Here is a 15,932-nt window from a genome sequence, read left to right as displayed (position 1 = left end):
TTAAAGTATTAAACGTTGTCTAATAACAAAATAAATTATAGATTCCACCAGAAAACTGCGAGACAAATTTATTAAGCCTAATTAATCCGTTATTAGCAAATGTTTACTTAGCACTACATTGTCAAATCATGGCGCAATTAGGCTTAAAAGATTCGTTTCACAATTTACACGCAAATTATGTAATTGATTTTTCATCCATATTTAATACTCCATACATGTGTCTAAATATTCGATGTGATGGGCGAAAAGTTTTTGTTTTGCGAACTACACAGGGCCATAGTTCAGAATTCATAGCTGAGAAGTGCATGCTGCAGTAGTACACCTGATCGAAAACCAGATTCAGTTAATTCATTTCAGCTTAAGGCCTTGTTTAGTTTCAAACTTTTTCTTCAAACTTTTAACTTTTCCATCACATCAAAACTTTTCTACACACATAAACTTTCAACTTTTCCATCACATCGTTCCAATTTCAACCAAATCTACAATTTTGGCGTGAACTAAACACACCCTAAGAGCAAGTACAATAGCATACTATAAGCCAATTATAAATACATATCAAGAAGATAAAAGAAGAGAGAGAAGAGTAGCGGGCTACAGATTCGTAGCCAGCTGCAGCACGGACTCCAAGACAAAATGTATGTATGACAGGTGTGATTATGTATTAATAGTGTAGTATATGTTTGTAGGTAACTATTATGTATAAATTGACTATTAAGTTGACTATAGTTGATTTAGAACTAATAGTTGGCTGTACTATTAATCCTAAAAGAGCTTGTCCAGCTGTGTTGGTCCTGGACTGGAAAATGTAATACGGACCAGTATATACATGATGAAGAGCTTGAGTACTCATCTCTGAAGACTGAAGGTTTGGACCAAAAACCTGACAGAGGAGAATGCATGCGGTAACGGTATAGGATTAATGCAACATTACTGTTCCGGCCGTGCACACATGTAGGCTAATCCACACATCAGCATGCACGAATAATGTACTCTATTAATAACATGACATCGTTCATCACAAGACTCAATAGCGTTCTCGACATGTATAGCTAGGATTCATGCATCATGCCCCATTATTGAGAGACCATCTAGATGCACCGAAGGCAGGTATATATAGAGGTACAGGCGTACAGCTTCTTCATCTTGCCGACGGACCAAATGTAGGCGACATAGCGACGGCATGATGTGGTGGTGGATCTGGCACTAAACTGTCCTTCAGTTCTGCAACCACGCTTGCCATCGTTGGCCTTTGAGCAGCGACAGGTTCTGTGCACAGCATGGCAATTTCCACCACCTTCCATATGGAGTTGACATCGTAGTCGCCTCTGAGCCGCGCATCAGCAATGGAGCTGATGTCACCCGCCACAACTTTCATTTTTATACGTTGGATGATGTGGCCCTGGTCTTGTATTATCGGACGCTCACCAGTGACTACCTCTAGAAGAACAACACCGAAGCTATAAATATCACTGCTCTCCGTAATCCTACCAGTTAGATAGTACCTAAAAACACATTGCATTAAGAAGCATAAGTTAATTGCAATAAGTGATAAGGCTGGAGACTGACGCACATATATGAGCAATAATAGTACTCCAATATCTTCCGAACTGAATTAAGTAAAATTCACTAATCCAAACATAACAAGTAGATATATAAAAAAAAGATATGTTATGGACATAGAAGCACGTACTGTGGGTCAATATAGCCCATTGATCCAGCGGCCGTGGCTGACATGTGAGTCTGCATGTCGCTAACATAAACTTTAGAAAGCCCAAAATCTGCTATTTTAGCCTGTAGATTTTGACCCAAGAGAATATTGCTTGTTTTCACATCACGGTGAATTATTGGCCTGTTGCATCCTGTGTGCAGATAATCTAGGCCTAAATGTATCACATGCCAAAAAACAGTAGTGAGAAGAAGAATGCTTGAGTTTTAGCACTTATTTTTAAGAGAAATTTACTACTAATATCTTGCTTCTTTCTGCTGCGGTATACCTTGTGCAGCTTCTAGCAGAATTCGCACACGCGATGCCCAATTCAAGGATTCGCCCACACCAGTTTTATCTTCATATGCATGGAATGGAATGCAGATAGTTATAATAGAACCCAATCAAAAACTTCACATGTCAATTTCAGCACTTTATGCAATTCTATTACATTACAATTAATGCTATATAGAATAAATTAGTTAATGAAAGTATGATCGTTTCATTGACATAATTCAAACTAGCAAATGTTCTAGCCGTCAGTACTCAGAAATAGTACTCAGTACTATAACTAAATACTCTGTTACAGGTATTCCCAAGTACATGTAGAATGCCACAAAAAAAAAAAATCTTAGTTCAGATATTGACATTTGTTCAAATTAGTCAAGGTGGCTTCTCAAGTTCAAATAATGTATAAATGTTACTGTATACTTTTTTGGAAATAGTTAGAAGAAAATATTACTCCCTCCATTCTACATTATAAGATATTTTGGTATCCCCATTCCTCATCTAGATTTCTTAACATCTATATAAATTTGGACACATATATAAAGCACATACATGCATCTATGCATGAATATATTTAAAACCTAAAACATCTTATAATGTGAAATAAAGAGAGTAATTCTTATTCTCAATAAATACTATTTGTATTCTACAGTTTCTTCAACTTCCTTGTCGACTGAGTTTAGTACCTCGGCTAAAAACTCACTAAACCCATGCCGTGAATTTTCGGAATGGATCTTCACAGCAACCTCAGTATGGTCTTCTAAACAACCATGATACACGCACCCAAAGCCTCCTTGTCCAATTAATCGTTGGAAGTTATTTGTAAACTTCTCCAGCTCCTCGTAGGTGAATTGGCGGTTTTCATTTTTTTCCAGATGATCCCAGTGATATTTTTCACTTACTGGAGCATTCATCGGTTCTGGCACTCTGGGAGGATTGTACGCAGAAGCTGGTTGCACAGAAAAAAAATGAAAAAACATTAATAATTAATATATTTCAATACAGATAATATGTGAAGAGCATACATACTATTGGGCTTTCTTTTTGCTTTCCACATCAAATACCCAACAAAAAGTGCGATCACAACCAGCATAGGAGCTGCTACTGAGATAGCTAAGATAGCTGCTCTGTTTTTTGATCGGGTCAGGCTTGTTGTTTTGTTGCACATATCTCCATTTGACTCATAACTGATATTACAAATCAATTAGTTCAGTGATCACGCTGTTGTAAAAGGAATCATCACATGCCTAATATATATATGTAATTCAATTTATGAGTTGTGAGTACAATACAGACAAGAATACCCGCACCTGAAAACGAGCAACCCTGCATTTAGTTTACATAGGGAATCTGGAATTGGTCCATTCAATTGGTTGCCTGACAAATTTCTGGGGAAAGTGACATGAACTTTAGACGTTAAGTAATGTCCTGATCTGGAAACAATCTAACATTATCAATTTGGTAGAAAATCATGTATCAACCCACTTAAAATGTTGTATCAACCCACTATGATTTAATAAAGGAGGGAAAAACTTGGTCGAAAATCATGTATCAACCCACTTAAAATAATGCAGTAAGACAAATTCGTTAGATAGGACAATTACAATTGACTGTTGAATAGAATAGGGGAGACATAGAACGTAGTTGGGATAATTGTATTGAGACTTAGGGGCCGGTATATACAGAATTATACATAGAGTAAGTAACGATATAGACATAACGAATGGAGTCCATATAAATTAATCTTATCCTAGGTTTATTTCTAACTAACAGATAGTCTAACATCCCCTGTAGTTTAAGTGTGAGCATGCATTTAGAATCAAGAAAAAACTAGCGAGAGTACTCAACATGATACCCCTTTGTGCCATTATCGAGGTAGCCAAAGCGAAGGGCACAAAGAAGCTATGGTCAATGAAGTTGTGCATAGCATAGCCATGGTCAATACAGGCGAAGTTGGGTGCCAATGATGAGCGAGCTAGCCAAGTCGTAGGGTGCAAGGGGCGCCATGAAATGGTTATAGGCATGCGGGACGACGCCTTTGACCAAGGTACGCGATGATGCACTGAAGACGAAGACGGTGACACGATCATGGTAGTCGTTGAGAAAGATGACGCCGAAGAAGATGATGCTATTGGACCGTGGAGGACAAGATGCCGCACCGTGTTTGCTAGGCCCGAGGACGACTCAAGACGGATGCATGCAGCAGTGTTGCCGATACTGTGTGGGTGAAAGGAAGACAAAGATGAAGACGAATTAGTAGGACCAATGGCCTGGAACAATGTCGGTAACCAATCCGAAGGGCAGTCGGATCATCATCCTAGACCAGCGATATAATTGGAAACCTTTAGATGACACGGCAATGGGCTCGATGTAGATGCAGAAGAACCTGAGCAGCAGAAGATGGGCACTGCAGATGATGAGGATTTCGAGGCTTGAATGACGGCAAAATCGACGAAAGCGGCTATGTTGTGACCCGAAGGGGTAACACAGCTACAGCTTCGTATCGATGTAGTGGCAGAAAGTCTACTGATGGTGAGGCTACACTGAGAAGTGTACCTCTTAGCACTGTAACAGCCAGTAGACAGGGGCGGATCTAGAAAAAAATAGTAGTGGGGGCTGAATAAACTACATCAGCATAAATCGAACCTCCAGTCCCCACATCCTATAGATCTATGGAAAAAAAATTAGTGGGGGCTTAGGGGGGTCTCCACTGTCCTGAGGGTAGTAGTGGGGTCTCAAGACCCCTCCGCCCCCATTGTGAATCCGCCCCTGCCAGTAGATGTGGGCCATAGGCAGTGGCACTATGGCCTTGATGGCGTAGACACGCGCTTGAATACGATCGGTCATAGGGAGTAGTCGTCATAGTGAGACGGTCGATCGGGTGATCAAGCCAACAATATGTGGGTGGGAAAACGAAGCTACAGGCGATGCCAATGTCGGAGCACATTCTCATTAGGTTGACGAGCATTGGTGGGCGACACAAACCCACTCTTTGTTGAACTGGAAAACAAGCTGATATAGTAGCAAGCAGCAGTGCAGTCCCAAAGTGCCTCAATGATCTGTAGACCAAGTCCACAGGCCCCACAGCCTCTCACTCCTTTGGATCCCTGCCTCGCAATAGAGAGAAGCAGCAGAGAGGAGCATAAGAGAGCCAAGCGGTAGGGATAGGCCAGTAGGAGTGAAAATGGCGCGGATACGGTCGGATTATGGCTAAAATTACGGTCGATGCATTCTCATATTTTAACCCATATTTTCCTTCAAATTTAGAGCCAGGTACAAGGAGTGTCGGAGCACTCATCTCGTATCATATTCCACATTATTTCCTCTAAAACGGATTAAAAAATGGATATATATTTGTATCTCTAATTTATAGATATTAAATATAAAGAGATAATGAAAGTGTTAAAAGAGACAATCAAGGGAAAAAATATATAATATTACATATGAGCTCGTAAAATAATGATTAACCAATCTTCTATCATGTTTGTAAGTAGATTTATAATAGATTTTTATAAGATAAATGCATTAAATAAGTGAGAGAGAGAGAAGAAGAAAAGTAAAAACAACCTTATAGCTATTATTGAACTCTAATACTATTACTCCATCCATTCCAAAATATAAGGCACAACCACCCTTAACCTAAAGACCAAAAAACAATTATTATCATTTTCTAGTTTGGACCACCCTAATAAATATAATGCATGCATGAAATATAATTAGAGATCTTGAGGGTGGAGGGTTTAAAAAAGTACTTCCTTCGTTTCATATTATAAGACTTTCTAGCATTGCCCACATTTATATATATGTTAATAAATCTAGACATATATGTGTGTCTAGATTCATTAACATCAATACGAATGTGGGCAATACTAGAAAGTCTTATAACATTATACGAATGTGGGCAATACTAGAAAGTCTTATAACATAAAACGGAGGTAGTAATAATTTAATAGAGAAGAGGTCCTAGTTAATTGTATGTATGTATGCATGCCTTATATTATGGAAGTTGTGGCTTATATTATGGAATGGAGGGAGTATTAGATGGGCTTACAGTTAGCGGTACCATTAAACTTGCTCTTGGCAGATGGGGGACCCAATCATGTAAAAGCAATTCAAACACAATAAAAAAAAAACCAGAGACCTAGCAATTCGAAACGCACTTACAGGCACTCGAGAGCTGTGAGCAAAGAGAAGTTACTGGATATCACCCCATGCAAGTTACTGTTGGAGAGATCGCTGCACATCAATTTGAAGTAATCAAACATAAGACAGAGGTTGTAATATAATACGTAATATCTGGAGAATAATACTCACATAGATATTATCCTTGGAATATTTTCACTTGAGTTTTTGCATTTCACACCTTCCCATGCATATTGGGTTGGGTAACATGGATCACCCATCCAGTTCTTATTTAGTACCCCGTACTCAAGTTTAATAGCCATGATGGCCTCAACTAGTACATAATAGGAAATAAAATTATATTATGCTACACAACAGTATATTATGATACCGTGCAACCAAATATAAAGGTGCATTTAAGGATGCATAAAAAATGTGGATAAAATTTGAGATGCACAACATGATGTAGCATAACAAAAATGATCGCCTCAAAACTAAATGTGTAGTGCACTTTGAGATAAAAAGGAAAACAAATTCGTGTTCCAAACAGTGCATTTCTTTTTACATATTTAAGTGCACTTTGTAGCCTACAATTGGCTTGGTTTGATTACAAATATTCTTTTGCGAGAGATTACAAATATATTAATGCATCAATTTATCATCCCTCACACTCAACTGTTGCATATTTTTTCACTCTTAGTTGTGTGATGCTAGATACTCCCATAGTGCTAAATAGATCGATGGATCCCCTGGCCACCAGAGAAGTAGGTCTCCGTTGAATTGTACGAATTTATCGTTGTAACGACGAATTCCCCTACAATTAATCGACCTATGCGAATGGCAGGTTACATCACAGTACAATTAAATATCTCCAAATTTTGAGGTTCGTATACTTACTACTACTCAGGGATATTCCTACGTAATTAATTATACGATTTTAAATGTTGAATACACAACTCTTGTATCCCTTTTTATATGTAAAACTGTATCCCCAAGGCGGTACATCTTACAAAGTACGATTATATTTTATATATAATTATAAGCTTTATTTTCAAACTTCTCATAAATACATCTATACTTTATATAACTCTATGGGTCAATGTTCATTAGACCGTGCAAATATTTCTCTTTTTTTTTCCTCTGATTATTATGGAAACTTTTAGGCCTTTTAGTCAGCATGGTGATTTCTTTTCAAGCTATCTTAGTTAACAATATAAGTAGATAGATACGTAGCTAGATAGATATTTGTTAATTGAGCAAACAATGCATAACTAATGTGAATAACCACAAGAGACTAATCTATCTATCTATTTAAGTAATAGAAAAAATAGATTCCACGTTTGCTCTTATGGCATATAAATTCTCATATTAATCGGAGAAAAAAAAGAGTCCAAGAATAACTGAAATTTGGGATTAAAAAACAAGGAATATTGAGGGAGGAGAGTAGAGTCCATACATGTATATAATTTAGAACTAATTAAAATTCAAAAATAAAAGATAAGAAAACTAAAATTAGAGGTTAGAGTCCGTATAGAAATACAATTTACGAAAAAAACTAAAATTCAAAATTTTAAAAGTAAGGAATATTGGAAAAATAATCTGGAGTTCCTATAGTGTAAAATTTAGAAAAAAAATAAATTTGGAACAAAATAAGAATATTGAAAGAAGAGTTTAGAGTACATATACAAATTATAAATAACAAAAATTCGAAATTAAAAATAAAGAATACCAAAAAAAGAGTCTAGTGTCCATATAGGAATTTAAAACTAATTGAAATTTAGAAAAATAAAGAAAACTAATGGTAGAGTTTTGAGTCTATATAGAAATAAAATTCAGAAATAAGTAACATTATATTCGAAATTAAAAGCTAAGAAATATTGGAAGAAAAGTGTAGAGTTCATATAGAAATACAATTTAGAAATAACTTAAATTTAAAATTAAGAAAAAGGAATATTGAAAGATAAGTTTAGACTCCACATAGAAATACAGTTATAAATAAGATAAATTCGGAATTAAAAAAAAGAAATTTTGCAAGAAGAGTTTAGAGTTCATCTAGGTATTTACAACTAATCATAAGTTGGAATTCAAAAAAAAAACAGTAGAGTTTAGAGTACATAAAGAAATACAATTTAGAAATAACCAAAATTTGAAGTTAAAAAATAAGGAAGATTGGGAGAACAATCTAGAGTATATATAGGAATACAATTTAAAAATAACTAAAATTATGAATTAAAAAGGAATATTGGAAAAAGTCTAAATTCCATATTAAAAAACAATTTTAAAATAAATGAAATTTGCAATTAAAAATAAAAAATATTAAAGGTGGAGTGAGAGTCCATATGAATACAGGACTACAATTTAAAAATAAATAAAGTTCACAAATAAATAAATAATAATAATAATCTCTAATATATAATACAATATGAATATTACACATTGGTTAGTTTGGTTAGGTTAGTACATAATTTAAAATTATGTTACATTTTAATAATAAAATATGAAAGTATATATATGCTACTCCCTCCATTTCATATTATAAATCGTTTTGACTTTTTTATAGTCAAACTTAATTAGGTTTGACTGAATTTTTTTAAAAAATAGCAATAGCTAGAACATCAAATAAGTTTCATTAAATATAATATTGAATATATTTTGAATGATATTTTTGTTTGTCGTTGAAAATGCTACTGTATTTTTTTTTCTATAAAATTGATCAAACATAAAAGAAATTCTTTAAGAAAAAAGTCAAAGTTACTTATAATATAAAACGGAGGAAGTATTATATGAGAATAATATAATATAATTGTGTTAGCCATGTAATATGCACAGTCCACCATGCTAGTTAAACTAAAAGGCATGTGAACACAACATGGAACAACAAATTGAGTCTACTTTTTTTAAGAGAGAGAGAGACTATTCAATTCTCTCCTTTTTTACGAAGAAAGAATAATTTCCTGCCTTTGTACTGTGTATGAACACACACGACCATATCATGATTTGATCTCTTGTGTATTGAGTCCATGGCTCCACGGTCATAACCAATTATATAGACATACTATGTAAGTTGGACCGTTCAACCGTTTAACGGTGATACCTACAGTGGATGCAAGTTGGACCAGGATCATCCGCAGTCGAAGGACTTTGTCACTGACATATGGGCCCGATGATCCCTGGGCCCACATGTCAGTGACAAAGCTAGGCACCGTACATTTGATTGCAGAGGATCTTAATCCGGTTAATTCATGTAGCAATATGTTCTATATGTGTGGTTGTGCATTTGAGATTTGCAGCTTTCTTACCGTCTTTGGAAAAGGTCATGGGAGTTTTATGCTTGATGGGGGTGTAGATCTCGAATGCATTGAGCATCGGGGGCAGCACGGACTTGGCAGTGGCCACAAGAGTGACATTGAACTCTCCATCGCTCTCACCATACCAACTGGGGCTGTAGACGACCCCAGCGGCCAGGTACGATGGGCTGTACAGATACGGCTTGTCATAGCTGTTGAAGTAGATGTTGAACTGACGGGGCTGGCTTTTCTGGAAGTCAGCGAAATGCAGGAACACCGTGACCTGGAGATCGGGCGTGTTGTCTTCCCATGTAATGTTGAGCATCCTGCCGTTCCCAGCCACTTGGACGGCCTTTTGGAGTACCGCGGAGGGCACCTCCGTGATGGATTCCGGCTGGATGTTCCGTTTGGAGTTAAGATAACCCCACATTGGGTTACTGTCCTCTGCCAACCAGTACCGATCGTATGGATCCAAAGGATACCTATATAAATATAAATTAAGATTAAACATTGGAAAGTAAAGATAAATCAGTAATGCTAGCAAGACTAGGGTTAATAGAAGAATACATATAATAGATAAATAGAATTAATGGGTGGATGAGAATAAGTATATTCCACGCCCTCTTACCTCGTAGGTATATACGTATGAGATAAGTGGTGCACTCTAAATACTCCCTCCACAAATTTGTTCACAGTATTACTTTCTTCATCGAAACATCGATCCTCATTAATTTGTTTTGCATTCAAACTAACCCCAATCATCCTTCGACTCGTCGGTAACCCCTTGTTTAGTAAGAAGGCATTATAGGTTTTTTCACTCCGTCCCTAATAATCTTACAAAGATGGTACCCTTATACTTTTGGGCAGATTGAATATACGTAGTAACAGTACAATTACACTAGAGAATATATTTGTTAATTGACTGGTTTCTATTATCCTTCTATACCACTGTTTTTTTTTCATTTACCAGAACAATATCTAACAACTTACATGGCTATTATTTTCCAAATGGGATGAATATACCAAGCAATCTTATAAATTAGGATTGAAATTTTATGGCTCCCATCAAATGGCCTAATCAGCTAAAGAAAAAGCCAAAATTTGAATTTTCAAGCTTAATTTTGAGATTTATTTTGAGATATTTTCAACGTAGCTTCTTTTTTAACATTGGCTTTTAAGTCACGAAGAACACATTTATAAAAGTTTGACCTACAAATTCATTTTTATTTCCTCATAAGCCGTTTTGGCTTATTTGGAAATAAGCCAAACGATGGGCACCTAGACTGTACGACACGCTTCCCAACACAAGGAAAGATCATACGTACAGCTCCGTTTCCATTTTCAGAAGTTAGTTATATCTATATCTATATCTAATTAAAAAATACGCAAGGTTTCCTTAAAAAAAAATTTGTCCGTCTTTTTTTTTCTTTTTCGCTGTTTTTTCCTTTTTTTTGTCAGTTTTCCTTTTTTTTTCTGTCGCCAAAAAAGGCTGCAAAAAAAACCACTCGAACGAAAAAACTGATCGGACGGAAAAACCGCGTGGAAAAAATCCGGGAAAAAAACCGCGTGCAAGAAAACCAATCTAAACCGCGTGGAAAAAAACCAGGGAAAAAAACTGCGTGCAGAAAAACCAATCGGACTAAAAAACAAATCGGATGGAGAAAACCGGAAAAAAAAGTGTATTGGGCTTTTTTTTTTCTTTCCGTCCTTTTTCATCCTTTTTCTTTTTTCCTTTTTGCCTGTTTTTTGTCCGTCTTTTTTTCTGCTTTTTTTTCCATCTGCTTTTTCACTTTTTTCTGGGCCTTTTTTTCCAAGCTTTTTCATATGTTTTTTCTTTGTTGCTGTTTTTTTAGTTGCATTTTTCCGCACGCAATAAGGATCTGTGCCATGTTTTTTTCGTCGCGCGGCCAAACACTAACGTCGCCGCCACGTTGATCTACCTCTGTATGCGTTCCCTCCTCCAATTGATTGCCAAAAATCAATTTCCCACTACTCCCTCACCATTTTCCTCATGATTTTCCCTTCTAACTCTGCTTTAATTCATTGAATTTAATCTCCTTTTAAAAACTATTGTTTTTATCCCGAGTTTTGTCACTCTGATTTTAATAAAAATGAAAAGGGGAACAAGTGTATAAAAACCCTCAACCAATTTTAAAGATTGTTACCCCTCAAAATTTTTTTTAAAGATTGAGAAAGATTTGACTGGATTTGATGCGGAGGATTTGGCCAGATTTGATGGGGGGATCGGGGACCTACAGCTCCACTTGATGTATAGCATTCCAAAAATGTTTTTACCCGTTGCAATGCACGGGCATTTTTTCTAGTTACTACATATATTGCTTTAATTATGACCAATAATATACCACTACTATCTCCTAAATGATTTATACTACAGTGGACAAAAGGTTTCATGCACATATATTTATAGAACTAACAATACTGTCATGAAATTTAAAGAACGTTAACATACGCAATATTTATGGTCCCCATGGTGTAACGTAGATACGTGTTCATAGACTGGTTGGCCTTGACGTGGTCCGGATAGAGCGCATCCTCGAGTGGCCTCAGCTCAACCCTGTTAACGAACGGCGTACCCTGACCAGTGTTCACAAGGCACACCGGCGCCAGGTTTCCCCACGCCACGAACAACGCCTCGTAGTACACCTGGTCGGGAACTACGGTGCTCCAGTAGTTTACCCCGAGGTGCAGGTCGAACCGCAACACCGACGAGCTGTTCTTGCCGTCGTAGTTGCCGTAGACAGCCACCACCCGAACCAGGTACTTGGCACCAGCGACGGTGGGCAGCGTGTAGCAGTTCCGCACGCCGGAGGGAAAACTCCGTAGGGTCCGGTCGGCGCGCATATTCTCGCTCTCATACTCGGCGGCGACCCTGCCGTTCTTTCCTCCATCGACGTATGCGCCGTCGGGTACGTACACGATGCCGTAATTTCCGTCGTCGTCGGTGTATCCGCCGCTGTAGTTGGCCTCTAGCCCACAGTCGATGCTCAAGAAACCTGCATACAAATACATACATACATACATACATACATACATATATATATATATATATATATATATATATATATATATATATATATATATATATATATATGCACGGAGAGAAGAGATGAATATATATATGTATATATGAAGCCCAAATGAACTGAGAAACGCCGCGTTTAATTACAAACGTACAAATATCTCTCATGTTCTGCTAATTGAGTATTTTGTACAGGAATTAATTTTCCATCATTCGATCTAACTACTATTCGTCTATTCTATATGAATGGACTGATCGAAAGAGAAACAAAATAACCTGGCCGCTGTCCGACCGCCGGAGACACTGCTAACACGAATGCCGCGAAGAAAGGCACGATGAAGGCCATCGTCGGCAGCCGAGCCGTGCTTAATTAGCTAAAACTGGATCGCTTCACATGCAAATGGCCCAACTCATTGTATACCTAGCTCCTGCCGTGTGTCTCTCTCTCTATGTATACACACACAGTAACACACTCTGACGGTATGTACATATATACCGTATACTGCTATATATAGCTAAGGAAAAAGTATTAATTACCCCTAGAACTATCGTGACGGTATTAATTTACCCCCCTAAACCACAAAACCGAAATATTTTAACCTGAACTGTCTATACCGGACGAATAACCCCCCTTGGCTTAACTCGGAGCGGTTTTATCCTACGTGGCATATGCGTGACAATCCAGATTGCATTTTTCTTTTAAAAAATGGTGGGGAGGACATCAGCAGAGTCGACGGCGCCGTCGGGAGCAGCGACCCGGTGGCCAACGGTGGGCAGCCGGTGTAGGCGGTGAAGAAGCGTCGAGGCCAGCCCCCCAGGGCAATGGTGAAGTCCAGGCGGCGTCCTAGAACAGCGGCTGTGGGAACAGCGTGGCGGTGGAGACTGGTCCATGGTGGCACGGTGGACAGTATCCGATGGCTGGTGATGGAGGCGGGAGTCGAAGGCGCCGTCGACGAGGAGCCAACACGATCCCGGGTGGTGAGCTTGGTAGCAGTGGCGGATCCAGGATTTATGTGATGGGTATTCGGAATTCTAAAATAGCAGATATATCGATACCTATTGACGCATTGACTGTACGATACATCATTTTGATGCATAACCTTTACTACGAATTGTGCACATATATAATAAAATATATAGAAACATTTACAATTTCCTATAATCAGCATCAAACAATTTTCTATTGATCTAAGTATGAGTGAAGAGTACCAAAGAATTCGGAATTTTTGGAGATTGTATAGCATAGGTGGACAGCTTTATATAGCAAAGATATTCTGATTTATTGCTAATGAAGGAAAACAGTCATAAACCATGAAGAAACTAGTAGCTAGCAAAGGAATATAACTTATTTCCGTAGGACAATTGATATCAATTAGACAACAACATGTAGAGAAAAACAACTAAGTGGGCAATATATAGATGTATATACAATTTGCAAAGATAACTATTCCCTCCGTTTCATAATGTAAGACTTTCTAGCATTGTCCACATTCATATAGATGTTAACGAATCTAGACACAAAGTCTTACATTATGAAACGGAGGAAGTAGGCATTAAAGTAATTGCTTATTAATTGCCACAACCAAAATGTAAACAAGAAAATCAAATTAGCATGAATATATTACAAAAGAAAGGGAGGGACTAGGAAGACTATTGATCTTGTTGGGCTAAGGAGAGCTAGAAAAGGGTGGAATTGAATTGTTAGGGTATAAATATCACAAATCTAGATAGACTATATGGTGGTACATATATATTTTGGTCAATATATATTAGGTTTGTGTCCAAAATTCATGGGTATTCAGCTGAATACCCATGAATTACGTGGGATCCGCCCCTGCTTGGCAGCGGCACCAGCGACGGAGTTCTAGGAGGCGCACAACTTCCCAGTGTTGGAAGATCGTCCCCTAGGGCGGTGAGGCCTATGTCGGCGGCAGTGCCAACGTACCCTGCAACGACTCTGTGTCCACCGTCCGCATCTTCTACAAGGCCCATGAGGGCTTTAGCATCACCATCTACCAACAACTCCATCTTCGGGCACCATGGCCACCACATGCAAGATAGGCCAGCCCAGCACGCCGACGGCAATGGGCACCAGCCCACCTTCATGATCTGCCGCGCTGACGAGGGGTGCTGCATCCCTCGCCCGTAGTGGCCTCCTGGCCACCACCCGCCTCTCTGCCACTCCCGCAGCCCGCTGCGCCCCCTCAATGCTCGCCTTGATTGGATTGCCATGTGTATGCCACATAGGACGAAACCACTCCGGATTTGATCAGATGATTTATTCATCCAGTATAGATAGTTTAGGGTTAAAAATGTTTAATTTTGTGGTTCATGGGGTAATTTGTACTGTCACGATAGTTCACAGGGTGTTTCATACTTTGTTCTATTGTTATCTACCATCACTTATTGCCGCGAAGTGAGTGTAACTCAACTAGTTAGGTTCCTTATGATGGAACTTATCCACCCGGGTTCAAGTCCTAATTATCCTTTCAGTGGTATGTGATGTACCCGTCGTGGTGACTTCGTTAATCTCGATATGCTGGCCCAGTTTTTCGGTGGTGCTCATAGGGGTAGGGTCTATGTTTGTGTGTTTTCATAGGGATGAGTGTGCGCGCGTTGTGAATGTCTGCGTTTGTCATAATGTGTTTCTTAAAAAAATGCCGGTTCGGCTTGAGCTAAAATATTAAGTAACATTGTCGGTTCATGCCCAATCTCGTGTGGACGGTATATAATGATATTGCCAATTTGTATTGCCGATTCGTACCATGAATAGTTTAATGATGCTTGGTATTCCCTCCGTCCTATTTTTCAGCGCAACCATGAGTTTCTGTCTCCAACTTTATTTAATTTTTTTTATGATTAGTATTTTGTTGTTGTTATTAGATGATAAAATACCATTAATAGTATTTATCTATGGCCATACCAAATACCAATAGGAGGGAAGCAAGGTCATCCTTGAGCTTGGCAAGCTCGACATGTCCCTCTACCACGTTGTCCTTAAGCCTTCGGTTCTCAGCGGGCAACTGAGCAATAGAGGAGGCTAAGCAAGCCACCGTAGGCTCATGTGGATATTTATCTCCATCACTCTCGAACTCTCCTGTCAACCTCTTGATCAGAGGTGGAGATATGTGGCGTCTGATAGGTGGGGATTCCTGATAGGCCGCCATCTTCATCTTTTTAGTGGGAATGATGGTGAGTATTAGAACCTTCCCGTATCTTGTGGGTGTTTGCGCACCATGGATACGGAAAGCCATAGGCTCTTTGGTGAGTAGGACGAGGTGTCCTGACTATACCGGTGGCAACATACATCCTCCGACTTGGTGATCACCATTTCAACATGGCATTCACCAGGTCAGAGGGACGGTTGCGAAGCGTCATTCCACTGGAATAAACGGGCATTGATCAGATTTTTGGGCCGATTTTGCCCGTTGTTGGCCTCTGGTAGAAGCTTGACGATTAGGCCATACCCCTTTATATCCTCCTCAGCAAA

General features: G+C 38.5%; 1 protein-coding gene across 1 annotated transcript; it reads right to left on the bottom strand.

Moving 5' to 3' along the window:
- Positions 1 to 855: 855 nt before the first annotated feature.
- On the bottom strand, positions 856 to 12,915 carry LOC127783723 (probable LRR receptor-like serine/threonine-protein kinase At1g51810). Its single transcript, XM_052310903.1, has 12 exons — positions 12,719 to 12,915; positions 11,873 to 12,416; positions 9,415 to 9,884; positions 6,308 to 6,449; positions 6,158 to 6,229; positions 3,304 to 3,381; positions 3,023 to 3,180; positions 2,630 to 2,942; positions 2,162 to 2,169; positions 1,995 to 2,063; positions 1,691 to 1,880; positions 856 to 1,502 (listed from the first exon to the last, which is right to left on the bottom strand). Exons 1-12 carry the CDS (start codon positions 12,786 to 12,788, stop codon positions 1,139 to 1,141), a joined length of 2,478 nt encoding a protein of 825 aa, XP_052166863.1. The 5' UTR covers positions 12,789 to 12,915; the 3' UTR covers positions 856 to 1,138.
- Positions 12,916 to 15,932: the final 3,017 nt, after the last annotated feature.

The sequence above is a fragment of the Oryza glaberrima genome, chromosome 9 (genome assembly GCF_000147395.1).
Source record: "Oryza glaberrima chromosome 9, OglaRS2, whole genome shotgun sequence".
NCBI classification, from domain to species: domain Eukaryota; kingdom Viridiplantae; phylum Streptophyta; class Magnoliopsida; order Poales; family Poaceae; genus Oryza; species Oryza glaberrima.
This window is presented reverse-complemented; position numbering and strand designations above follow the sequence as displayed.

Coding starts and splice junctions, on each gene's coding strand:
- LOC127783723 (XM_052310903.1), bottom strand. CDS start 12,788: ATGGCCTTCATCGTGCCTTTCTTCGCGGCATTCGTGTTAGCAGTGTCT. Junction 2,943..3,022: donor AGCAAAAAGAAAGCCCAATA/GTATGTATGCTC, acceptor CTGTGCAACCAG/CTTCTGCGTACAATCCTCCC. Junction 1,881..1,994: donor TCTGCTAGAAGCTGCACAAG/GTATACCGCAGC, acceptor TGATACATTTAG/GCCTAGATTATCTGCACACA.